Source organism: Neophocaena asiaeorientalis, unplaced genomic scaffold (assembly GCF_003031525.2).
Source record: "Neophocaena asiaeorientalis asiaeorientalis breed wild unplaced genomic scaffold, Neophocaena_asiaeorientalis_V1.1 scaffold830, whole genome shotgun sequence".
NCBI lineage: Eukaryota > Metazoa > Chordata > Mammalia > Artiodactyla > Phocoenidae > Neophocaena > Neophocaena asiaeorientalis.
The window spans coordinates 295,844-321,154 of NW_020172177.1; the positions used below are offsets into that span (position 1 = coordinate 295,844).

The 25,311-nt window shown below is 47.0% G+C and overlaps 2 protein-coding genes across 5 annotated transcripts; both read left to right on the forward strand.

Moving 5' to 3' along the window:
• The first annotated feature begins 67 nt into the window (after positions 1–67).
• On the forward strand, positions 68–6,751 carry USF1 (upstream transcription factor 1). Of its 3 annotated transcripts, none has more exons than XM_024757145.1 (11): positions 68–995; positions 3,088–3,195; positions 3,554–3,603; positions 3,768–3,852; positions 4,142–4,243; positions 4,483–4,678; positions 4,933–5,020; positions 5,158–5,216; positions 5,363–5,457; positions 5,707–5,835; positions 5,995–6,084. In XM_024757145.1, exons 5-11 carry the CDS (start codon positions 4,145–4,147, stop codon positions 6,082–6,084), a joined length of 756 nt encoding a protein of 251 aa, XP_024612913.1. In that variant the 5' UTR covers positions 68–995; positions 3,088–3,195; positions 3,554–3,603; positions 3,768–3,852; positions 4,142–4,144. The 3 variants fall into 3 exon arrangements, with proteins under 3 accessions (XP_024612913.1, XP_024612900.1, XP_024612908.1); XM_024757132.1 differs by having other exon boundaries at positions 767–995; positions 3,088–3,180; positions 3,768–3,883; positions 5,995–6,751; XM_024757140.1 differs by lacking the exon at positions 68–995 and adding an exon at positions 1,062–1,413 and having other exon boundaries at positions 3,088–3,180; positions 3,768–3,883; positions 5,995–6,445.
• A 286-nt stretch (positions 6,752–7,037) lies between these two features.
• TSTD1 (thiosulfate sulfurtransferase like domain containing 1) lies at positions 7,038–8,442 on the forward strand. 2 transcript variants are annotated; one of them, XM_024757450.1, is made up of 4 exons: positions 7,038–7,136; positions 7,345–7,467; positions 7,981–8,143; positions 8,246–8,442. In XM_024757450.1, exons 1-4 carry the CDS (start codon positions 7,061–7,063, stop codon positions 8,295–8,297), a joined length of 414 nt encoding a protein of 137 aa, XP_024613218.1. In that variant the 5' UTR covers positions 7,038–7,060; the 3' UTR covers positions 8,298–8,442. The 2 variants fall into 2 exon arrangements, with proteins under 2 accessions (XP_024613218.1, XP_024613225.1); XM_024757457.1 differs by lacking the exon at positions 7,345–7,467 and having other exon boundaries at positions 7,042–7,136.
• The last annotated feature ends 16,869 nt before the right edge of the window (positions 8,443–25,311 follow it).

Below are 25,311 nucleotides of genomic sequence, written 5' to 3' on the forward strand. Positions count from 1 at the left end.
GTGTTTTTCTGTTTTTATTGTTTGGGCGCTCTTCCTCAGTTGTTGTCGTGAAGACCTGTAGCTAGAAACTAGAGCTGGGTTCATGGTGGTCAGGAAATGGGGAAGAGAAACTTATATTTACATAATGCTCATTATATGCCAGTAAAGGCTAGGTATTCTATGTGCACAGAATCTACGCTCTTGATTTTATTTGGTCCACCTAATAATTCTATAAGGTTGGTATTTGTAATCTCCATTTACAGATGAGGAAACCAATGTTAAGTCAAACGTTGCCAAAAGTCTCAGAACTAAGAAGTGGCAGAGGTTAGATCTGAGACCCGAGTTTGTCTGGCTCCAGAGTGTGAACTCTTCCTATCACACCACACTACTCCAAATCCATTAAGGGTAGGTCTTGACTGAAACGAATGGGAATCAAGATACCTCTCACAGAAACTCTGAGCCTCACAAAAACCATAAGCCTTGGGGGTCTTTGGGTGACCGCTAACGCTAATACAAATTCTATGTGTGCCCAGATATGTCCTAATCTCCAATTAGAAAACTTAAAAAAGATGTCCTTTGTTAAAGATGGCGCCTCCATCCGATGTCCCTCTCTTGATCTAAGCTGGCCTCTCTCACTCCCTTCTCCTGGAACTAAAAAGGCACTGTCCAGCAGAAAAATGGTAGCACCAAGTTAGTCGTCCTTCTCCCGTTCTTGGACTAGGACGAAAGCGACTACGACTTCAGAGCCATTCTCCCGAGATCCCTGACCACTGCTTCTTCCCCGCCCCAGCAACACCCACAACACGCCCCCATCCAAGCCCTCATCAAGATGGAGCGAACGGAAGTGGGGCGACTCAGAAGCTGAGTAAGCTGGGCGGGTCCAGAGAGACACTTCCGCCCCTCACCAACATGGGCGCGGGCCGGCAGTGCGCATGATCAGCTGTCTTTGGAGATACCCCAGTCCGGAGAGGGAGAACACGGTTGGGGGAGATCGGCGGCTGAAGCTGCCTTGGCCGGTGAGTGCAGGACACGGCGGGAGTCTGGAGACTGGGTGCGCCGGCGAGGCAGAGCAGCCTCTATTTTGTTTCCGTTTTTTAGGTTCAGGAACTCCTGGGGCGGAAGCCTTTGTTTTGAGGGAGGGGGCCGTGCCTGGTTCGTTATCTCCCCCTTTTGTGGGCCGAACTCACTCCCCGCCCCCGGGCGCACAAGTCCCCGCCCTCCCGCGCTGCTATCCGCGAGCCGATGGGCCGGACACTGCGGGACCCGCTGAGCTCCCGGTGTCCTTTCCTACCTCTGCGGATCAGCGGAGGCTGGGGGTGAGCCCGGCCGGGCTGGCCAGGTCACCGCGCGGGCTCCTGGTCGCGCGCCTGGCCGGCGCTCAGCTGCTGAGCGCCTACTGGTTGGTGGGCCTGCAGGGAGACGCCGCATTCTCAGGCAAGGTCTAGGCGCCTGACTTCTTTGCGAACTTGATTCTTTTTCCCTTTGTGTCGAGACTTAGGGCTCTTGCAGGGCCCTCGTTCCCTGAGCGTGCACGCAACAACATCCTAGCCGCTTTCCGTGTCGCATACCCCTAATGCTCAGGAAATGCTTCCCGATGTCCAAATAAGATTTGAATAAGTAGCCTGATCCCGTTGCTGGGTGTCCTCAGAGGCTGCCCCTGTCTGACAGCTGTGGGCCATAGAGACGCCTCCTGTGCCCTGGCCTCTGTTTCATTGCTTCTGCTGTCAGCGCTGCAAGCCTCAGAGGGGCACTTCCTCCGCAGGTTTGAGAATGGAGAGGTAGGTGGTCTCGAAACTCTGGTGCTACTTCTCCCTTAGGGACTGGGATCTTCTTGCAGCGCTACTTCCTCCGGACAGTTTCACTTTCAGTTCCTTTTTTTTTTTTTTTTTTGGTTAACACTGGATACAAGCTTTCCATGGCTAATTCGCTGAAGATAAAGGTCTGGGGGACCTTATGGGTAGAGAACTTACAAAAGTCTTACCCCTTTCCTGTCGGGATTATTTTATTGCTTTGTACAATGTAGCTGTTTTTTTCCTGGAGGCATCTGTCTGCTTGGCCCTTTGTTTTTCCTGCCCGCCTCCCCAGTCCGCGCCGCCCCCCCCAACGGGTGTCAACGGTCTTAAGGCAGGCACCTCGTAGATGGATTCCTCCCCCATTGTCTCTTCTCTTTCCGAACCCCGAACCTGGAGTTTCGCCCCTTTTTGCTGAGGCTCAGTTGATTTGGAGTTGTCATGGCAACATTTTAGCAACTGTGTTGCTCTACAGGAAGGCTTGGTGAATAAAATTGTAGCAGCTTGAAGATGATACACTTGGGCTTTAGGGTCTTTAATGAATGACATAAAGCTGGACTCCCCAAAACAAGAGCCCTGTCAGTAGAAAGGGGCCCGAGGGCCAAGTCTGGTCTTTATGGTTCCGGAGGTTTTTCCAATGGGTTTCAGGTTTCCCTTTCCTAGATTTGAGGATGGGAATTTCTCGGTGTACAGTATGTGCCTGAGAGGCTGGAAGAAGCGTCAGCATCCATGGCCCTGTGTTCTGTTTTGTTTTTTTTTTCTTTTCTGGCGGTACACGGGCCTCTCACTGTTGTGGCCTCTCCCGTTGCGGAGCACAGGCTCCGGACGCGCAGGCCCAGCGGCCATGGCTCACGGGCCCAGCCACTCCGCGGCGTGTGGGATCCTCCCGGACCGGGGCACGAACCCGTGTCCCCTGCATCGGCAGGCGGACTCTCAACCACTGCGCCACCAGGGAAGCCCGGCCCTGTGTTTTTTGATAGCTGTGGTCTAAACATGGCCCTTCCTAATCCCCATGTCATGGCAGATCGTAATAGCTTTAATAATAATCCATCCAGAAATATGTTGTTTCTCAGTCTTGCAGTATAATTATTCCCTCTCCATCAGGAGATGGAGTGATAATTGGAGAGACACGGAGCACTATTTGTAGAGTTGCTTTTTCAATCACTGTAGCCAGCCCTCAGTATCAGAATAGAGAAAGCTGATTGTCGCCTGCAGATGACTGGTTTATGTTCCTGGATGTGTCTTCAGGGAGCCTAGGTTCTAGAAACAGGGGAGCTTTCAGTTTCCTAGACTCACTAGACTCCCTGATTCCTACCAGGACTTAGCACTCAGGCCTGTGAGGCAGGAGATACGAAGACTTCCAAAGAAGGACCAATTCCTCGGATGTGCCCCCTCACAGAGAGATGAAGGGGTGAGTGAAGAAGAGGTAGGGTCTGGGATGGGAGATGGGAGGCCTGGGAGAATGCAAAATGGCTAAGCGCACTGGCTGTGGAGTCAGGCAGACCTAGATTTAGGTCCCAGCTACATCACCCTGCTATGTGATCTGGTTTCCAGTTTATAGAATGCAAGTAGTGCTACCTACTCATAGTGCTGTTCTTAGTATTAAGTAAGATATTGCCTGTTAAGTGCTTAGCTCAGTGCTCAGTAGATACTAGCTCTTGTTATTCTAACCTAACCTAGCACCTGTTGGGAATGCCAGTGAGTTTGGGAGCCATATGTTACTGGGCCAGTGAGCTTTGAATTCACTTCTTCCCTTATTCTTCCTCTTGTCCCTTCACAAACAGGCAGCAGAAAACAGCTGAAACGGAAGAGGGGGCAGTGCAGATTCAGGAAGGTGAGTGGGAGAAACGGAACTGAGCTGAGACGGAGAGCCCATCGTGGCCTCTCCCCCTACCCCACGGGCCTATCGCCCGTGCAAAATACTCGTTTTAAATGACACGCAGGTGCAACAGAGGGAGAACAGCAGTAACTCACAGACTTGTCCTTTTCCTAATTCAGGTGCAGTGGCAACTGGGGAGGACCCAACCAGTGTGGCTATCGCCAGCATCCAGTCAGCTGCCACTTTCCCTGACCCCAACGTCAAGTACGTCTTCCGAACTGAAAATGGGGGCCAGGTAAGGGAGGGGGCCAGGTGGCTGCAGGTGTTACCTGGGGTTGGGATTGAGGGAGGTAATTGAACCTGTCATGGGTAGAACCTGGTTTGGAGGATGAGGTGAAGATGTGGACTGTTTGGGGGGAAGGGGATGGGGGTCTCTGAAGGATTCTTGTTTGGAGGCCCTAACCAAGAGAAGCTTTATGAGGGACCCTGGAATCCCTAGCACTTACTCTGTTGTTCCCTCTTCCCCTCCTTCCCCTTTCCTCCCTGCCTCTAGGTGATGTACAGGGTGATCCAGGTGTCTGAGGGGCAGCTGGATGGCCAGACTGAGGGGACTGGCGCCATCAGTGGCTACCCTGCCACTCAATCCATGACCCAGGTACAGGGGTATGGGCTGCAGAGGGGACTAGAGCTCTGAGTAGTAACATGAAGAAGGGAACTGATAGGATAGGTGTGGCTAGGGATAGGGAAGCATCTAGGGCTGCCTTGACCCAAAGCACTAGGCTCTCCCTTTCTGGATGTTTCTCCCTCCCTCCTCCCAAGGGATAGAAGCTGCATAGTAGCTCATGGGAAGTATTTAACTGTCACTTGTCTCTGTTCTCTTGCTCCCCTTCCCAGGCTGTGATCCAGGGTGCGTTCACGAGTGATGATGCAGTTGACACAGAGGGGACAGCTGCTGAGACGCACTATACTTACTTCCCCAGCACTGCAGTGGGAGATGGGGCAGGGGGTACCACATCGGGGAGTACAGCAGCTGTTGTTACCACCCAGGGCTCAGAGGCACTACTGGGGCAGGCGACCCCTCCTGGCACTGGTGAGATATTATGTGAGGATGCTGGCTGGAGGGGCTAGGATAGGCTGTGGGACATGGCTGGTGGGCAGTGGGCCTTCACTCATGATCCCTTAAATGATCACAAAGACAGACGTGGGCAGGCAGTGAGTCTGGGGCTGCCCTTCCAGCAGGAGGCAGTATGTCCTTCTTAGAGGAGGGTCCCAGGGCCTTGGCCTTAGAGCTTGGTGAGGTTCCTAGGCCTATGTCCTGACAGAACCTACCGTGCATCTTCATAGGTCAGTTCTTTGTGATGATGTCACCACAAGAAGTGTTGCAAGGAGGAAGCCAGCGCTCTATTGCCCCCAGGACCCACCCTTATTCCCCGTGAGTAACCCGGTTTCTTTTCAGTTACCAGAAATGGTCTTGATTCTTTCCAGATTTGGTGTAATTCCTCACCCCAAACTCCAATCTCATTTTTTTGACCCTCCCTTCACTCTGGCCACTCTGGGCTCTGTTGCTAGGAAGTCAGAAGCTCCCCGGACAACTCGGGATGAGAAACGCAGGGCTCAGCATAATGAAGGTAGGTATGATCTGCGTCTGAAGCTTGGAGCTCTCTGGTGGGATTGGGGGATAGCCGTGATGTTGAGGGGAGAGGTTAGGTAATTTTACCCTGGGGCCTTTGGTGAGTTCTCCCTGAGTCACCTTGTCCTCTACTTTGCCCCACAGTGGAGCGCCGCCGCCGAGACAAGATTAACAACTGGATTGTACAGCTGTCCAAGATCATCCCAGACTGCTCCATGGAGAGCACCAAGTCTGGCCAGGTCATGGAAAGACCCTGGTAGTGGGCAAGATGCCTGAATTCTGTCTCCTGGTATTGTTTCCAGAAATGGTAGAGAGTGGGCACACATGGCAGTAGTCTTTTCCTATCTCTCTCTGAGGTTCCTGAATCCCTGGGAGATGTTATTTCACCATCCTTAAGGGAAAATGAGGTCCAAAGTGTAAACATGCTTTTGGAAAGCAAGCCAGGTATCTTATATCCTAGTCCTCATTTTGTTGGCTTTTTCTTACAGAGTAAAGGTGGCATTCTATCCAAAGCCTGTGATTATATCCAGGAACTTCGGCAGAGTAACCACAGGTTGTCTGAAGAACTGCAGGGGCTTGACCAGCTGCAGTTGGACAATGATGTGCTTCGACAGCAGGTCAGACCCCCGCACCCTCAGTATAGCTGTCCTCAGCCTCCCTAACCACTAACCCAGCTTGGGCCTCCTCCTCCTCACCGGTGGGTGTCCCGGTAAGTTCAGGGACTTGGCTGTGCCAACTTTCTACCTGTCTTCCTTACTGCCTCCTTCCCGTGGTAGGTGGAGGATCTTAAAAACAAGAATCTGCTGCTACGAGCTCAGTTGAGGCACCATGGAGTAGAGGTCGTCATCAAGAGTGACAGCAACTAATTCTGGGGATTCAGAGGCTTTGGGCCCTACAGCCCCTTTCAGAGAACTGCAGATAGCCCAGGAGCAACAGGCTAACCCCGTGCCCTTTCCTTCACTGCCCACTTCTGGCATGGGACTGGGGGGAGTTCAGAAGGCGTGTCTTTGAACTGAGGCCCTGTGATATAGCAGCCTGCAGTGGTGTGAAACACACACGTGGATGTGTGCTGACCTCCTCGCCCAACCCCACCGTGCAGCCCCTGGGCCCTTGTGCTCCTCTTGCACAATGCATGTGCTGTCTCCATGCTGGACACTGGACACACTGAACTGGGGGGCTTGCCCTGTGCTTGCTTAAGAGTGTCAGCAGAGGGTCTGCTGACAAGCAAAGCTCTGGCTTGCCCCAGGACACTGGCGCTTCCACTGGTTCTTCCTTTCCCTGGAGCTCAGATGTGCACCTGAGGACTCTGGGGAACAGGCTTCAGCAAGAAGTGGGGATAGGATGCTTAGCAGTGGCTGCTGCCCCAGGAAGAGGAGATTGGCCGGCAAGCAGCTAAGGCCTATGCAGAAGTCTCTGGAGCCAGGGAGAACAACAGGCAGGGCCCACTGGGGGCCTTACCCTCTTGTGGGGACGGTTCCCCCCCCCACTTTTCTTTCTTTCCTTTTTTTTTTTAAGATAAAATATTCAGAGCCACAACTGTCTCCGTTTTTTCTCCTTTTACGGGCCCCAGGGCTGGAGGGAGGGGGCACATTGTGCTTTGACCAGTAAGGGTTGGGCCAAGGTTAGGGTGGGGTGCTGCTCCTGGACTCTGAGTCCTACTACCTGGGCCAGACCGGTGTGTCGTTGCCCGCCCACGCCCGGCAATCGCGAGGATTTCTCTAGCGGGCGTGTGTTAGGGCCACCGGGAACCGGTGCTGCAGGGGGCTGTGCGAGAGGCGGTGCCTTCGCTTCCGGTTCCGGTCTCGGCTTGGCTCCGGCTCCGGCTCTGGGAGGGCGGGGGAGATGCTGCGGGCGCCCAGGGGGCTGGCCGGGGCCGCATTCCTGAAACTCGCGTTTGCGGCGCGCACAATGGCTGGAGGTACCTGCAGGGGAGACCTGGAATCTCGTATAGGCTGCGCGTGGAGACCCCCGGTGGAGGTGCACGCGGAGGGAGGCGCAAAGGGGCGTGGCGGAGGGCGTCCTCGCTCATCCCCCGCCGGGTAGGGGCGCGGCCAGGTGAGGGGGTGCCGCGGCAGCCGGGCCTTGCAGTCCTGCTCCCCTCAAGGCTCTCGTGCCCCCTGCCTCAGAGCCCACGGTCTTGCTCCCTGAACTCCGTTCGCTCCTGGCCTCGGGCCGGGCCCGGCTCATCGACGTGAGATCTCGGGAGGAGGCGGCAGCTGGCACCATCCCTGGGGCGCTCAACATCCCGGGTATGGGATTGAGAGGGGAAGCCCTGGTGGTGGAGTAGAGAGGCCGTCCAGGAGAGTCGCAGCCCATGGGACCTCACTTAGGATGGTGTGGGGAAGGCACTGGTTACGGGGCTCCGGTATTCGGTAGCTCCCCAAACTTCCCTTAAGAAGGGTTGATTGGAGGCGGATCCTGGCCGCGGAACTGGCCCTTCAAGTTTGAGGGGATAACAGGCGACATGGAAGTGGCAGGCCAGCTTCTGTACACGCTCGATCTCCCCAAGGCTGAATGCCTGAGTTTGCCCGCTCCTCACAAACTAGGGAAGTGGCTTCCCTTCAAAGGTTGTGTGGCTGACTTCCTGTGCAGGTAGGCTGTATCTTGTCCTTGCGGTTGGGGGGTGGTGGTCACCGTGTGTTGTTTTGGGGCCCCCTGGAGATTTGTTCGACCGCAGGACCAGTCCTTCCAGGCCCAGCCTCAGAGCCTGAGATTGCCAAACTGCCGGCTTTCCATTCTGTCCTCTCGACTCCTCCTGCCAGTGTCAGTGTTGGAAACTGCTCTGAGGATGGAGCCCGCTGCTTTCAAGGCTTTGTACTCCACCGAGAAACCAAAGCTGGAAGATGAGAACCTCATTTTCTTCTGTCAGAAGGGCAGGCGGGGCTTTCAGGCCACACAGTTGGCCCGGGGCCTTGGATACAAAGGGTATGGGGATGGTGTGAATTGCTAGCTGGGGGTGACTGGGGACTGCCTCCTGGGCACGGCCTCCTGGGCTTGTCCTTCCCTCACCCCTCTTTCTCTCCACAGGGCTCGGAACTACGAAGGGGCCTATAGTGAATGGTTCCAGAAAGAAGGTTAGGTAGAAGGTGGCTTATTGGATGCTCCCTCCACCCACCCATGGCCTCCTTCACTGGGAGTGATGAAGGGGCTGACTTGCTGGGTCAGGCAACTTCTTATAGTGCTGTGCACCAAAAGCAACAAATAAAGAGCAGTTAATTAAAGTATTGGAAGCACTTAATTTGTCAGGTGGACTGAAAACAGTTCTAATCTTAATCTAGACTTCATTTCAGCCCTAGGTTCTTCTTCCAGCATTCATCTGCTCCTGCACCCTCACACACCAAAACCAAAACGAAAATGAAAACGCCCAGCAGTTTGCCGAGAGACTATAATTCAGAACCACCTGGTAGTTTGTTTATTTATTTATTGGCCGCATTGGGGCTTGGCTGCTGCGCGCCGGCTTTTCTGTAGTTGCCACGCGTGGGGGCTACTCTTCGTTGTGGTGCGTGGGTTTCTTACTGCAGTGGCTTCTCTTGTTGCGGAGCACGGGATTTAGGCGCGTGAGCCCAGCAGTTGTGGCACATGGGCTTAGTAGCTCCGCGGCATGTGGGATCTTCCCGGACCAGGGCTCGAACCGGTGTCCCCTGCATTGGCAGGTGGATTCTTAACGACTGCACCACCAGGGAAGTCCCCACCTGGTAGTTTAAAAAAAAAAAAATGTCTTGGGCCCCATATCAGATTTGGAGTCTCGGCAGCGGGAGCTGGGCATTAGTGGTTTTACAAGCCCCTCAAACGATTCTGATGTGCAGTCAGGAGCCAGAACCACTGCTCTAGACCAGAGATCGGCAAACTATGGCCCCACTTGGTCTTGCTGCCATGACCGTTTGCTCACATATTGTCTATGGCTACTTCTGGCTAAAATGGCAGAATAGTTGTAACAGAGACTGTATGTTCTTCGAAGCCTAACATTTTTACTATCTAGTCCTTTATGGAAAAAGTTTGCCCACGCTTGCTCTAGATCTTCAGGTCCCCAGCCCCAACCTCACTTCTCTCAGACTTTGTCACTGGATTGAGAAAATGATAGGGCTCTCCCAGGCAGTCGCGTGAAGGAGTGGATGCCACTCTTAAATCCTACACTTGTGTCAAACACAGATCACAGGTATGAGGAGTTCCTCCTGTGCCAACAGAAAGAGGTCCCAGTTTTTAGCAACACCGTTCTCTGATCCCACAGTGGATTTAACAAAATTTAACTGGTAAAAAAAGAAAAAAGAAAAGAAAAAGCACATGTTTACTGAGATAAAGTGCAACACTATACAGTAGGTATATAACTTCCCTCTAGCATAGTTCATGGTTTAAAGCAGCAGTCCCCAACCTTTTTGGCACTAGGGACTGGTTTCGTGGAAGACAGTTTTTCCACGGACCAGGGGTGGGGGTGAGATGATTTGGGGATAATTCACGCACATTACATGTATTGTGCACTTTGTTTCTATTATTGTTACATTGTGATATATAATGAAATCATTCTGCAACTCACCATAATGCTGACAGGGGGCGGCGCTCAGGCGGTGATGCGAGTGACGGGGAGCGGCTGTAAATACAGATGATCTTCACTCACTTGCTCGCCTGCCGCTCGCCTCCTGCTGTGTGGCCTGGTTCCTAACAGGCCACGGATCGGTGTTGGTCCGTGGCCCGGGGGTTGGGGACCGCTGGTTTAATGCATATGGTTCCAGACCTTCTAAATATATATATATATATATTTTGCGGTACGCGGGCCTCTCACTGTTGTGGCCTCTCCCGTTGCGGAGCACAGGCTCCGGACGCGCAGGCTCAGCGGCCATGGCTCACGGGCCCAGCCGCTCCGTGGCATGTGGGATCTTCCCGGACCGGGGCACGAACCCGTGTTCCCTGCATCGGCAGGCGGACTCTCAACCACTGCGCCACCAGGGAAGCCCCCCCTTCTAAATATTTTAATGGCAGAGTTTTGACTTCTTAAATTTGATTTACAAAAGTTTTATTTCTTTTTTTGTGGAAGAAAAGGTTGAATCAGAGATGGACCCAATTTTCTGATTTTTCAAGTTTCTGGAGAAATTCCTTCAGACATTTCCTGTATTCCTTGCCTTTCTCTCACCTTTTCCCCTTCTGCCTTTCGGGGGACTGAACCCAGCCCTCATACATCTTTTATCTCACAGTCTACACTGCACACTGTACGAAATCTTCCATTCGTCTGAGCTCTCCACCTCCTTTCACAGACCTATTTCACTCTCCCTGAAATAGTCACAATACTGTTAAAACACTGAGCTTAGATGGACATTGTTGGATCGGAGATGAAGTTGAAATATGTGAAACAGTGTAGTCTAGGGTCTGGCAAATAAAAGGTATCAGTTACTCTTTCCCCAAATACCCAAATTCCTTTGGTTCTCAGACTAGTTGGGAAATTTTTCATGGGATCTAATTTCCTTCTTTGAGTCTTTTTTTTGACATCTTTATTGGAGTATAATTGCTTTACAATGTTGTGTTAGTTTCTGCTTTTTAACAAAGTGAATCAGTTATACATATACATATGTTCCCATATCTCTTCCCTCTTGCGTCTCCCTCCCTCCCACCCTCCCTATCCCACCCCTCCAGGTGGTCACAAAGCACCGAGCTGATATCCCTGTGCTATGCGGCTGCTTCCCACTAGCTATCTACCTTACGTGTTTGGTAGTGTATATATGTCCATGCCTCTCTCTCGCTTTGTCACAGCTTCCCCTTCCCCTTCCCCATATCCTCAAGTCCATTCCCTCTTTGAGTCTTAACTTTCTTTTTTCCCTCCTCAAGTTTTGTAATTTGATTTCTTTTTTTATTGAGGCATAATTTACCTACAATAAAATGCACTGGTTTTTGGGTTTTTTTTTTTTGTCACACGGCATGTGGGATATTAGTTCCCCGACCAGGGATTGAACCCGTGCCCCTTGTAGTGGAAGCATAGAGTCTCAACCACTGCACCACCAGGGAATTCCCTAAAATGCACTGTTCTTAAGTGTTCTGTTCATTGAGTTTTGACAATCGTATGCTTACAGGTAACAATCATCCTAAGCAAGATACAGAACACCAAAACCCCCCACATTTCTTTAGGGTGCTTTTCCAGTCAGTTCCATCCCTAATCTCTTTCTAGGCAACCGTTTTCTATCTTGTAACTAGAAAACTAGTTTTCTAGCTTCCTTCCTGGCCTGCCAACCTACACTACTTGCTTTCTTCAGTTTAGCTGATGAGGGTTAGAGAGGATCCTGGAAGTAAACTGAGCTGGCCCACGACATGACCACGCCCTCCGGCTTGATCATTGTTAAAGAGAACATTCCTCTTTCTCCCTCATTGACCATATGGTTCATAATCTTGATAGGCTGTGCCAAGCCATTACCTTGCCCTTTAACATTCTCTTTCCCTTTCCTCGTAGCTAACTATTTCAGCAGGTGAGGGTGAAGAGCTAGAGCTTACCAGCTCTGTCTTTCCCCTGCCTTCTCTCTTTCCATGCTACATCAGACTCCTCTCTTTCACCATATTTTATCTACCGTAGGTTTGTGTTGACTGTGTCATCATATCTACTACATTACGTTTTTTGTTGTTTATCTCTCTCAGTTGATTGTGAACTCCTCAAAGGAAGAAACTGGCTTTCATTTCCTTACCTCCAGTGCCTGGGATCTGAGTTCTCAGTAGGTGTTTGTTGAGCATAACTGGCCTCCCCACTTTCAGAATCTTCTAATGCCAGTCTTTCTGAAACATTGCTGCCTGCGCAATCTTAAAATAACATTTTAATCTTATCAGTCAGAGTTGATAATTTACAATAGGTCCTTGTTGCGTAGTGGCTCAAGCACACGTCCTGGCCTGGCATTTCGAGCAGTCTCTAGTCTGGGTCTGGCAACACCCTGCCTTTTCAAACATATCTTTCAGTGCCAGCTCCCATCAGGCTAGTTTCTTTAGTGGCCCCAAAGTAGACCCTACTCCTTTCTGACCCTGACCCTTACTCAGCATTTACCCTGTTTGGGAAGCTGCCAGCCTCTTTTGTGCCACACTCAATTTCACAAAAATTAGAAGAATGTATTTGGCAGGATGCTTGCGGTCTTCATCTAGAGGGCTTGTAAACTGAAGGAAAAGGGAGAAAAATAACCAGATAAGATTGTATAACCGATCCATGAAGGACAGAAGAAACAGGAGAATGGTGGATAAGGCACACACCTCTATGTAGCACTTAACACACTGTATTATAAATTATGTGGTTCTTCCCCTTTAGACTGAACTCTTTAAGGGGAGGGACTGTTTATCTTATTTTTGTATGGACAACAATGAAACCAGAACCTGGCATAAAGGAGGTACTCAATAGATGTTGAATTTTTATTGTGGTGTTTAATAATTCCCAGGGGGGAAAATGCAAGGGGAGAAAGTTGGGAATAATACTCACGAATGGTGTCATGGCATGTTATTATGTAAAGAGCAAAGGCTATGAATCAGAGTTCTGAGTTCCAGTTCTGACTCAGCACTACTTAGTGGTCACTGCAAGTTACTTTTTAACTCTTCCACTTCTCACTTTCCTTATCTATAAAATGGGGGTTAAAAGACTATCTCTTTGGATGGTTGTGAAAGTTTACTGGGATAACATATGTAAAGTGCCCGTCATTTAAAACGTGTGGATTTAGAGATGTACATATGAGTAAACACAAGAAGATAAATAAAATAGCATAGATATCATTGAAACTTGATGGAAGGGAACTTATGACTGGCAGTGGAAAAGTGGTTTTTTAAAAATATTATTTATGTTAATTTACAAGGGGGTTGTTTTATTTATTTATTTGGCCGCGTCAGGTCTTAGTTGCAGCATGCGGGCTCTTTCATGGTGGCATGCTGGCTCTTTGTTGCAGTGCACGGGCTTCTCTCTAGTTGTGGTGCACGGGCCCCAGAGAGCGCAGGTTCAGTAGTTGCGGCATGCAGGCTTAGTTGCCCTGTGGCATGTGGGAACTTAGTTCCCCTACCAGGGATCCAACCCGTGTCGCCTGCGTTGGAAGGTGGATTCTTAACCACTGGACCACCAGGGAAGTCCCCAAAACTGTTTTGTTTTGTTTGTTTTTTAAAGAAAATATATTTAATAGAACAGTCAGACAATATAAGTGTTCAGCTTGATTTTTTACACACTCATTTAACCACTGCTGTGGTCAGAAAACATACACTGTGATTTGAATCATTTAAACCACGTTGAGACTTGCTTTATAGCCAAGTGTATGGTCAGTTTTTGTATATGTTCCATGAACACTTGAAAAGAGGGTATATTCTGTAGTTTTGGGGTGTAGTGTTCTATATATGTCAGTTTGGGCCAGTTTATTATTTTGTTCAAATCTATAGCTCTACTGACTTTTTTTATCTGCTTATTCTATTAGCTACTTATAGAGGTATGTTTAAATCTTTCATCATGATTTGAACTTGTCTTTTCTGCCTTTTTTTTCTGGCATTTTAACTTGTATATTTGGAGACTATGTTATTATATGTTACAGATTTAGGATTGCTGTGCTTCCTCCGGAATGGATCCTTTTCTCACTATGTCCTTCTTTATTTCTGGTGATGCTTCCTACCTTAAAGTCTATTTTGTTTGCTGTTATTACAACTACACCAGCTTCATTTAGGTTAGTGTTTACATGGTAATAATAGACCATGTCTCCTGGAATTCATATTAACCAAAGAAGAAAACACTAAGCACAATTAGACACAAGAAAAGCAGATTTTTTTAATTAAAAGAAAATATCAGTTAAGCTCATAGCGAGACTCTAAGGAGAATATGCGTCAACAGAGTTGAGAGTCTTCAGAACCTAGACTTGATAGTATTTCCCAGTGGGAAGCCCTTCCAGCTCATTTATTCCACTAGTTTTCCCCATCCTAATCATATTCCTCAACCTATCAAGTCCTCCAATTAATTTACCTTACCCAAATTTCACTATTATTTTCCTCCTAATCTAGTTGATTCCATGCATGGCTCATCATTATCATCGTTCCTTTGCATAACTGGGACTAAACTTATCAAGAAAATTCAAAACCAATATGAAGAAAATGTTAAAACATGATGAAAAGACCTTAAAAGAAGACTTGCACATAAGAAAAGACTTAAAAGGTTCTTGGATAGGAAGACTCAGTTCCATAAATATATCAGTTTAGTTGAAATTAAGAATAACCAGAAAAATCTAGAAAAAGAACATCAGTAAGGGGGAGCAAGCCCTACCAGCTATTAAAATATATAATAGTTAGCAATTAGATAGATGAGTTCCAAACCCCACACTGTATACCAAGATAACTTTCAAAGATTTAAAGTAAAAATGGAAACTATCAAGAAGAATTATTTTATTATCTAAAAGTGGGGCAGATATCTCTAACTTTAAGTCAAAATTTAGAAGCCATGAAAGAAGACTGAAAAAATACAAAACAAGCAAGCCTCTGTGTGGTAAAGACAAACATCACACAAGTCAAGTCAAAAGACAAACAGGGGACTTCCCTGGTGGTCCAATGGTTAAGATTCCATGCAGGGGGCACGGGTTCAATCCCTGATCGGGGAACTAAGATCCCACATGCTGCGGGGCCAAAAACAAACAGCAAACTAGGGGAAAAATTCAACTCATAGCATACGCAAAGGGCTAATTCCTGGAATATATAAAGAGCCCTTACAAATGGATAAGAAAAAGACAACTATCCCAGTAAGAAAGTGAGCAAAACAAATGAAGAGACAGTTCACAGAATACACATGATTCTTAAACCTACAGGGATGCTCAGCTTACTCATAAGAGATACAAATTAAAACTAAACTGAAGTTTCAATTTGCATTTATCATTTTAGCAAAAATTCAGATGTTTGATAAAACACTTTTAGCAAGACTGTGGGAAAATAGATATGCTAATAGATTATGTAAATATAAATTGGTACAACCTCTATGGAGGGCAATTTGTCAATATCAATAAAAATAATTGTAAGGTTGGATCTTAACAAACGGCACCGCGAAACAGAGGAAAGCTTCATGTGAGCTTTATTAGGGAGCGCTCCCGGGTGAGGTTCACTGGTCCGAGAGAAAGGGGGCCAGAGAAGTCGCACCCGGGAGAGGGTTGGGCAAGATTTTATAGGGAAAGAAGGGAAAGGGGTGTGGTGAATCTGGGAGGGCGCAGGGTATTCCTTATTTGGTGGTCTTTTGGGTATCCTGGGGGACCGTTAGTCCCGCCCCTCGAAAGGCGGGAAGGCTGGGCTGGGTTCAAAGTCCCCAGGTCAATTCCTGGAACTGGGTGGTCCGGAATGTCTCCAGGGCAGTTTCTGGAACTGGGTGGTCCAGAGAATTTCGGTCTGATGCAACCTGTGAATCTGATTGTGTTCCCCTGCCTCGGGCCAGTTGGCCTTACATCCCGACATCTTTGGTGTAATGGGGCGGCGTTCTGATCTCTGGCTACTTCATGCTGAATGGGGGCATCGAAAGGGGAGTTGGGCGACCAGAGAGGTCCGAGGCTTAGGGGAGACCAGTGGGGGGTTCTGTAGGAAGCAAGGTGTAAGGATCGAGGAGCATTTGGTTTGTGGCCACCCGAGAGACTTCCTCCATGCGCCTGTGAAGGAACCTAAGAAAACAGGAAGCAAACGTGAGCAAGATACAGATGAGAATTAAGGGGCCTAAGATTGGTGTTAGCCAGGTATAGAGGGTGGATCAACACCAATCGGGAATTGGGGAGGCGGACTGTTGGTGTTTGCGTTGGAGTTCTTCTCTTAAGTGATGGAGGGCTTTTACGTTGTCTTCGACGAGTCCTGTTTCATTGATGTAACAGCAGCATTCCTCCTGTAGGAAGAGGCAGGTACCTCCTTTGTCGGCCGTCAGGAGATCCAGGGCTCGTCGATTTTGGAGGGCAACTCGGGCTACTGAGGTGATCTGGCGCTGGAGAGAGATGGAGCCGGCGGAGGCTTCAATGGCTAGCTGGAGTTTATGTTCTAAGTCGAAGGGATGTTGAAACACTATGTGTTAAGAGCTCCCCACCCCGCCCCCGAGGCCTGCAGCGACCAGGGAGGAGGTGAGAGAGATGCCTGCGACCAGAGGAAGAAAGATAGCTCTTTTTCGTCGGGTAAAGGGCGGCGTGATTAGCGAGGAAAAGTCGGCTTGGCTATACAGTATGAGTTGTGGGACGAGAGTAACGGGGATACATGGGAAGGGGGAGGAAGAATTGATCTCTTTTTTGAGGGAACCATTGCACCACAAAAACGTGCCTGGTGATGCTTCAATTGATGTGCTTACCGTGAGGGATGAGTTGCAAAGAAACCCAGTATCAGCTAGATCTGGGCGGCTGCCATAACAGATGGTGAGATTTTTTGAATCAAGGAATATGGGGAATTTTAACGGGGAAAAAGGTGGGTTTTGGGAGGTGTAGGAAGTAGAATTGAAGGGTGGGTCGAGTGGGACAGCAGAATCGGCAACGGAGATCTTGGGTGAAGCCGAGGGCTGTAAAATTGGCTAGGAGACACCCCAGGGGCGTCTTAGAATCTGGTTTCGATTGTGAGGTTCCCATGACCCCCAGTCTGTCCCTGAGTGAATGGAGAGGAAGAGAGGCGTCCCTGGTCTCAGTCTCCAATTCACGGCAGGTCGGAAGGCGGTCAGGCGATTGGGACGTCTCCACAATCACCCGAGGCCCGGCGCATCGGAGAGCGGTCAGGCAATCGGGACGTCTCCACAGTTGCCGGAGGCCCGGGGAGAGGACGGAGGAATCCCTGACGCGGCCGCGATTAAGGACAGGGAGTCCGGTGGGCAGGGACTCTGAGGGTCGGAGGGAACAAGGGAGGGGGACTTACCCCGTTTTCTGCCGGATCGGGTGGATGAGTAGAGGTTCCCTGGTTGTCTCCTGGGGGAGGGAAGGAGCGGCCCGCGCGGTAACCCGCGGGGCTTGGTACCCCTCCCGGGTTTCGGCACCAAATGTAAGGTCGGATCTTAACAAACGGCACCACGAAACAGAGGAAGGCTTCAAGTGAGCTTTATTAGGGAGCGCTCCCGGGCGAGGTTCACTGGTCCGAGAAAAAGGGGGCCAGAGAAGTCGCACCCAGGCGAGGGTTGGGCAAGATTTTATAGGGGAAGAAGGGAAAGGGGTGTGGTGAATCTGGGAGGGCGCAGGGTATTCCTTATTTGGTGGTCTTTTCGGGTATCCTGGGGGACCGTTAGTCCCGCCCCTCGAAAGGCGGGAAGGCTGGGCTGGGTTCAAAGTCCCCAGGTCAGTTCCTGGAACTGGGTGGTCCGGAATGTCTCCAGGGCAGTTTCTGGAACTGGGTGGTCCAGAGAATTTCGGTCTGATGCAACCTGTGAATCTGACTGTGTTCCACTGCCTCGGGCCAGTTGGCCTTACAATAATAACCGCGGGCTTCCCTGGTGGCGCAGTGGTTGAGTCTGCCTGCTAATGCACGGGACACGGTTTCGAGCCCTGGTCTGGGAGGATCCCACATGCCGCGGAGCAACTAGGCCCCTGAGCCCCAACTACTGAGCCTGCACGTCTGGAGCCTGTGCTCCGCAACAAGAGAGGCCGTGACAGTGAGAGGCCCGCGCACCACGATGGAGAGTGGCCTCCCCGCCCCTTGCCGCAACTAGAGAAAGCCCTCGCACAGAAACGAAGCCCCAACACAGCAAAAGTAAATAAAAAATAACTTAATAAACTCCTACCCCCAACATCTTCTTAAAAAATAAAATAAAATAAAATAAACGCTGATTAATGACAATGACCTGAAAAAACATATTAAAAAAAAAAATAACCGCATATATCCTTGGACCCAGCATTCACACTTCTGGAGATTTATCGGACAAATAACCTTGCATCCGTGTGAAATGATATATGTATGTGTTTATTCATTACCTTATTTTATTTATTTATTTATTTATTTTTTGGCCGCAGCACGCAGGGATCTTAGTTCCCGACCAGGGATTGAACCTCTGCCCCCTGCAGTTGAAACACAGAATCTTAGCCACTGGACCACCAGGGAAGGCCCTCATTACCTTATTTATATTAGCAAAAGACTGGAAGCAATCCAGGTATCTATAAGTTAAAACTGGCTAAACAAACAACATTATAAGCGTACGATAGAATATTATGTAGCTGTAAAAAAGAATGAGGAAACAGTGCATTTGCGAAGGATCTCCAAGACATGTTTCAAGTGAAAAAAAAAATGTAGTGTAAAAAAAAAAGTAAGATAATATGAATATGTGTTTATAATTGCTTATATTAGCAAAAAGAAACTCTGGAATGACACAGAGAGAATTAGTAAAATGCCACTCCCTTGAACACCTCTTTAGCATCCCTGCTGCTTTCTCCATCCACTTATTAGGAAAATCCCAACTGTGGTCCCACCCAGCTAACCACTTACACTTTTCCTGCAGTCAAACAGCTGGAGTAAAATTCATACCAGCTTGACTGGTCTCTCTTTAAATTTATGTCCAAAATATCTAGTAGGCACTTGATACTGCTCACCAGGCCTGATACACTTCCCTAGTATGTTCAGTTTCTGTCTCTGCTTCTCCCCACTCTTCAATCTCCTAAACTTCCTTTTTTCCTCTGTGCTTTTAGCTAATGGCTTTACCTCACGCTCCAGAGAACAGAAGGCAGACCAAATTTTTATCTTCCCACCAGCAAATGTACCAACTGTACCATATACTTCCCTCTTGTCATGGTGGATGGTTGTCTCTGCTCCCTTTTGACCCTCAACTTGGGCTCTGGATCCCATCTCCTCTCTCCTCAAGAACTTGGTACCGCAAATAACCCCTCTTGTTTCATACAGCATTAATTTTTTCCTTTATACTGGGTCATTGTCATTAGCAAACATCATTTCCATGTAAACAAAATACCTGCTCTACCTTCATCCAGCACCCTTCCAGCTGCCACTTCTTTTTTCTGCTGCCCTTCTCAGCAAAATCTCTCTTGAAGTGCCTGTAGCCATAGTCTATATTTCTTCGATTTACATTCTCTCCTCAGCCTACTCCATACAGGTTTTATTGCTTACTCCGCTGTTCCCCTGACACTTCTTTCAAGGTGACCCATGAACAATTTACAGGGATTAAACATTAGATATATGTCTAATCCCTGTACATATCTAATCTCCTCCCCTGGGTAGGTGAGGGGGCATGTCTTTGGCCTAGGTGCCTCTCTTTGGTGGAGGCAATTCCCAAAGAGACCAACAGCTGGGGAAATTGTTCTTCATTTCTGAAAGGGAGTCAGCATTACTACAGTATGTTTGTATGTACAGAAAACCCTACATTCCAAAAAGGATAAAAGAAAAAAAAAATGTCAGGGCTAAGGGAAGATTGAATAGCATAGTCAGGTGAAGTCAGGATAAAGTCAGGTGAAATGAATGCATGTCAATTTTTGGACTTGCATTGCAAATTTGGGCTTGGTCTTCCTAGAGAGTAAAGCAAAATGACTAACCAGATTGATTATAAAATGTAAGGTATCCATATGACCAGCATATGACAGAAGCACACCATCTCTCAACAGGAACCTCTGGAAATATCAGTACCTAGAGTGCTATTAGTGTACTATACCAGCTCAGAAAGAGGTCACTTAAGGATTCTGTTTTCAACTCTGTCTTTCTTCAATATTTTTATTAACTTATTGAATTGGGTCATAGATAGCCTGTGTATGAAATCTGCATATAACACAGATTCAGGTGCAACTACTAATATACTGGATGACAGAATCAAGATTTATATTTAATAGTCCCTTCCAGAATTTTCTACTTTGCAGACAAACTCACCAGTCTGAAGTTTACAAAATCTGGCTTTCAAAAAAGACTACAGAAAACAAATGTCAATGATAATGAAATTTTAAAATTTATTATTTATTGAATCAACTTTATGGGAAAAGGAACCTGGTGAATATCAAATTATTTGCATGTCCCAAAATTACTTTCATGCTTTGTAAATATTAATGTATACATAAATGTTTTATATGGAAATAACTGGAATACATGTTATTTGTATTTACTTTAATCATTAACATTATTACATGTATACTTTTCTGTATATTAATTCATTTTCAAAACAAAAAATATGAAATTGAGTGGGTATAAATGCAAAATGTACTTTGGTTAAAAACAATAGTATAGGGACTTCCGTGGTGGCGCACTGGTTAAGACTCTGTGCTCCCAACGCAGGGGGCCCGGGTTTGCTCCCTGGTCAGGGAACTAGATCCCACATGCATGCTGCAACTAAGAGTTCACATGCCATAACTAAGGACCCTGCCTGCCGCAACCAAGACCTTGTGCAACCAAATAAATAAGTAAATAAATATTAAAACAAAACAAAAAAACCCCCAGTAGTATAGATATAGTATGTGAGAGACCTGATTTAATAGTAGTCCAAGTGAAAATAAAAGGCTTATGGGTTTTGGTTTGCGGCAAATTGACTATAAATAACTTAGTAGTTATTTTAATATTAATGTTAGTTGTTATCTATAATATTAATAATCATATTTACAAATGCATTAAAAAATTGAAGTATAGTTGATTTATAATATTATATTAATTTTAGATATACAGCATAGCGATTCAATATTTTTATAGATTATACTCCATTTAAAGTTATTACAAGATAAAGCCTATATTTCCTGGTGCCGTACAATATATTTTTGTTGCTTGTCTATTTGATACATAATAGTTTATATCTCTTAATCCCATACCCCTATCTTGTCCTCCTTCCCTCTCCCCACTAGTATCCACTAGTTTGTTTTCTATCTGTGAGTCTGTTTCGTTATATACATCTGTTTGTTTTATTTTTCAGATTCCACATATAATGATAACATACAGTATTTGTTTTTCTCTGTCTGAGTTATTTCACTAAGCATAATACTCTCCATGTCCATCCAAGTTGTTGCAAATGGCAGAATTTCATTCTTTTTCATGGCTGAGTTGGATGCCATTGTGTGTGTGTGTGTGTGTGTGTGTGTGTGTGTGTGTGTGAATGTGTGTATCAATCACATCCTGTTTATCCATTCACCTGCTGGTGGACACTTAGGTTGCTTACATATGTTGGCTATTGTAAATAATGCTGCTGTGAATATTGGGATGCATCATGTATATTTTCAAATTAGCATTTTTGTTTTCTTCGGCTATATACCCAGGAGTGGAATTGCTGGATCGTATGATAGTTCTAATTTTAGTTTTTTGAGGAACTTTCATACTGGCTGCACCAATTTACATTACCACCAACAGTGTACAAGGGTTCCCTTTTCTTCACATCCTTGCCAACATTTGTTATTTGTAGATGTTTTGATAATAACCATTCTGACAGGTGTGAGGTGATATCTCATTGTGCTTTTGATTTGCATTTCTCTAATAACTAGTGATGTCGGGCATCTTCTCATGGGCCTGTTAGCCACTTGTATGTCTTCATTGGAAAACTGTCTATCTGGGCTGTTTTAAAATTGGGGTTTTTTTTGATATTAAGTTGTATGAGCTGTTTATATATTTTGGATATTAACACCTTATTGATCATATCATCTGCAAATAGTATTTTCTCCCATTCAGCAGATTGTCTTTTCCTTTTGTTGATTGTTTCCTTTGCTGTGCAAAAGCTTTTAAGTTTAGTTAAGTCCAATTTGTTTATTTTTACTTTTGTTTATTTTTACTTTTATTTCTTTTGCCTTAGGAGACAGATCTAAAAAAATATTGCTACGATTTATGTCAAAGAGTGTTCTGCCTATGTTCTCTTCTAGGTCTTTAATCCATTTTTTTTTTTTTTCGCGGTACGTGGGCCTCTCACTGCTGTGGCCTCTCCCGCTGCTGAGCACAGGCTGCGGACGCGCAGGCTCGGCAGCCATGGCTCAGAGGCCCAGCCGCTCCGCGGCATGCGGGATCCTCCCGGACCGGGGCACGAACCCGTGTCCCCTGCATCGGCAGGCGGACCCCCAACCGCTGCGCCACCAGGGAAGGCCCCCATTTTGAGTTTTTTAAAAAAGTTTATTTATTTTATTTTATTTTTGGCTGCGTTGGGTCTTCGTTGCTGCACACAGGCTTTCTTTAGTTGTGGTGAGCGGGGGCTACTCTTCGTTGTGGTGCGTGGGCTTCTCATTGCGGTGGCTTCTCTTGTTGGGGAGCACGGGCTCTAGGCACGCAGGCTCAGTAGTTGTGGCTCGCGGGCTCTAGAGCGCAGGCTCAGTAGTTGTGGCGCACGGGCTTAGTTGCTCCACAGCATGTGGGATCTTCCCGGACCAGCTCGAACCCGTGTCCCCTGCATTGGCAGGTGGATTATTAACTACTGTGCCAACAGGGAAGCCCTTGAGTTTATTTTTGAATATGGTGTGAGGAAATGTTCTAATCTCATTCTTTTACGTGTAGCCGTCCAGTTTTCCCAACACCACTTATTGAAGAGATTGTGTTCTCTCCACTGTATATTCTTGCCTTCTTTGTCATAGATTAATTGACCATAAGTGTGTGGGTTGCAAATGCATTCTTAGACTGTAAATAATAAGAGTGATGGAAATAGCTACCATTTCAGTACTTAAAATGTACCAGGCCCTGTGCTAAGCATAGTACATCAATTATATTATTTAATTCTTATTTTGCCATAAGGTAAGTCATATTACCATCATCATAACTACCTTCAGGTTGGAGAAAGTTTCAGACAGATGTGAGCTGGCCAAGGTAGCTAGATTGGGGAACTCGGTTTGAACTGAGACCTGTCCATTCCATAGAGATGGTTTCTCCAGTGCCTGGTTCAGTTCTTGGTAGAGTAATAAACAAGAGGTTATCCAGAGGAGTGAGAGTAATTGGGGGGTGGCATGTAAATCTGTGCTATTTTAGGGGGTCCCAGGAGAAAGAGACCAGGAATGGCTTTCTTGACATAAGAGAAGCCATTTTGACCTAAGCCATTTTGTGATGTAAGCCTGGCCGCAATTCTTGCCCCTTGAACAGGTCTCAGTAATTAATGATATTAAGGGAACAAAGGAATGTGAATGCTAGAACAGAGAAAAGGCCGTCAAACAGTAGTGCAGTGATAAAGCGGAGTCCTAGTTCCTCCTCAAGGGATATACATAATAATATATCCTTGAGTTCTGTAAGAACTAAGGCCCCCAACCAGGTGGAGGATGGAATGATGATGTTGACCCTCCCGGCTTCAATCAGCTAAAGCTTGGACTCTGTTGACCTTTGCCCCAATTCTGTGCTGAGTTCTCTGCTCAAGACCCTTTATGAATATGCGTGTACCCTTAGCTTAAAAGTTCCCCAGTTTTGCTGTTCAGGGAGATGCTGCTTTGGGAAAGATCCCCGGTGTTCTCCCTACTTGTTGCTAGTAATAATAAATTCTTGCTTTTCCCTATCTTTGGCTTGGTTGTGTCTATTGGCTCGACACCCACCAAGAGGTGAAACCAGTTTTTGGGTAGCAATATGAAGACTATTTGAAGGATAGTTTAGCTTGGAGAAGGAAAGGAGGCTCATAATAAGAATCTTAAAATACTTAAAGGAAGGGCTGTCATTGGTAAAGAATAATGATACATTTTGTGTAACTCCAGAGAGCAGTGTTTGGAAGCAGGAGACATATTCCAGTTTTGTTGAAAGAATATTTTAACAGTTAAAGAAAAGGGAGTTTCCTGGTGGTCTAGTGGTTAGGATTTAGCACTTTCACTGTTGTGCCCCAGGTTCAATCCCTGATCAGGGAACTGAGATCCCGCAAGCGTGCGACATAGACAAAAAAATAAAAAGAGAGAGAGAGAGAGAGAGAGAGAGAGAGTTATTCAAAGAGTTTAACCAGGGCTTCCCTGGTGGCGCAGTGGTTGACAGTCCGCCTGCTGATGCAGGGGACGCGGGTTTGTTCCCGGGTCCGGGAAGATCCCACATGCCGCGGAGTGGCTGGGCCCGTAAGCCATGGCCGCTGAGCCTGCGCGTCCGGAGCCTGTGCTCCGCAACGGGAGAGGCCACAACAGGGAGAGGCCCGCGTACCGTAGAAAAAAAAAAAAAAGAGTTTAGCCAGAGGATGTTTAAACTCTTGGTGTTTGTATTGGCCTTTCTGTGAAGGGTGAGAGGATGACTTAAATGACCTCTAAGATGACCCTTCTACCCTTCTAAGACTGATCTCAGAGTTCTTTAAACCCCTGCTCAAGTTCCCCGATCATAAAATTTTCTCTGACAATCACAGCCCAGAGTGACTCTCTAAGCTCTTCTCTCTGCTCCTCTTTACTCTCTGACTTAATTTCATGTATATGTCTCTCTCTCCAAGAGTTTAAATTCCCTTGAGGGTAAAGAACAGAGCTTTCCAAGTGGCAGGCACCCAAATATTTGTTTCAATTTAGTAATACAAAGTTTCTCTTTTGGTTACATTTTGTCCTGTTTCCTGTATTAGTCTTGGAAGTAGATTGTAAGCCATTTGAAGTCAGGGATTGCGGTTTATATTTATTTGTATTCCCCCACAGTACCCAATAGGTGCTTGATAAACATTGCTTTAAGTTGCGTGAAACCAGAAGTAGACTTTTGGCCCAAAGGAATGAGAACAAAGGTGAAAGAAGCAAAAGGTCAAAGAATACCACTGTTTTGGATACAAGCGTGGACCTCTTACTTGCAGTGAGATAAGGCTCAGGAAGTTTTCCCACAGGCAACGCGGATATACTAAGATTACAAAATAAAATCATTATAACATAGAAACTAGAAATAGTAAAGGTGTTGAGCACAAGTTTCAATTAAAAATGATGTAACAGTATAAATATTAACAGAAAGCTTGAGTATCAACATAGCCTATAGAAAGAGGGTTTAGTCAGCACCCAACTGTTAGTGAGAAGATAAGTAATTCTGAAATGCAGAGGTCTGCTGACTGATTAAACAAATGTAAAGGACATATCCACAGTCACTCAGTGATGTTTATAGAGCATCTGTAGGTCAGTTTGTATTATTTGGGTTTGTTTGGTAATGTGATTCTGCTTTTCCCACTATTGAATTGAGCGCTCCTTTTCCCTTTTCTCCTCTCAGCGCAGCCTTGAATGCTGCGAATGGAGTGGACAGAGGAAACACAGTTTGGGACGGGTAGTGTCAACATATCATTCCCCACTTGTCTCCTGGTCTTCTCCCCCAACCCTTGCATATTAATACATGTGGTTTTCACTTGC

What these genes read in the sequence shown, in the direction of transcription:
- USF1 (XM_024757132.1), top strand. An exon ending in GGCAGTGCAGATTCAGGAAG is followed by an intron (nt 3,604 to 3,767) that starts GTGAGTGGGAGA and finishes TTCCTAATTCAG; the next exon opens with GTGCAGTGGCAACTGGGGAG. An exon ending in CAGGGCTCAGCATAATGAAG is followed by an intron (nt 5,217 to 5,362) that starts GTAGGTATGATC and finishes TTTGCCCCACAG; the next exon opens with TGGAGCGCCGCCGCCGAGAC.
- TSTD1 (XM_024757450.1), top strand. Translation starts at nt 7,061, where the DNA reads ATGCTGCGGGCGCCCAGGGGGCTGGCCGGGGCCGCATTCCTGAAACTC. An exon ending in GGCGCGCACAATGGCTGGAG is followed by an intron (nt 7,137 to 7,344) that starts GTACCTGCAGGG and finishes CCCCTGCCTCAG; the next exon opens with AGCCCACGGTCTTGCTCCCT. An exon ending in CGGGGCCTTGGATACAAAGG is followed by an intron (nt 8,144 to 8,245) that starts GTATGGGGATGG and finishes TTCTCTCCACAG; the next exon opens with GGCTCGGAACTACGAAGGGG.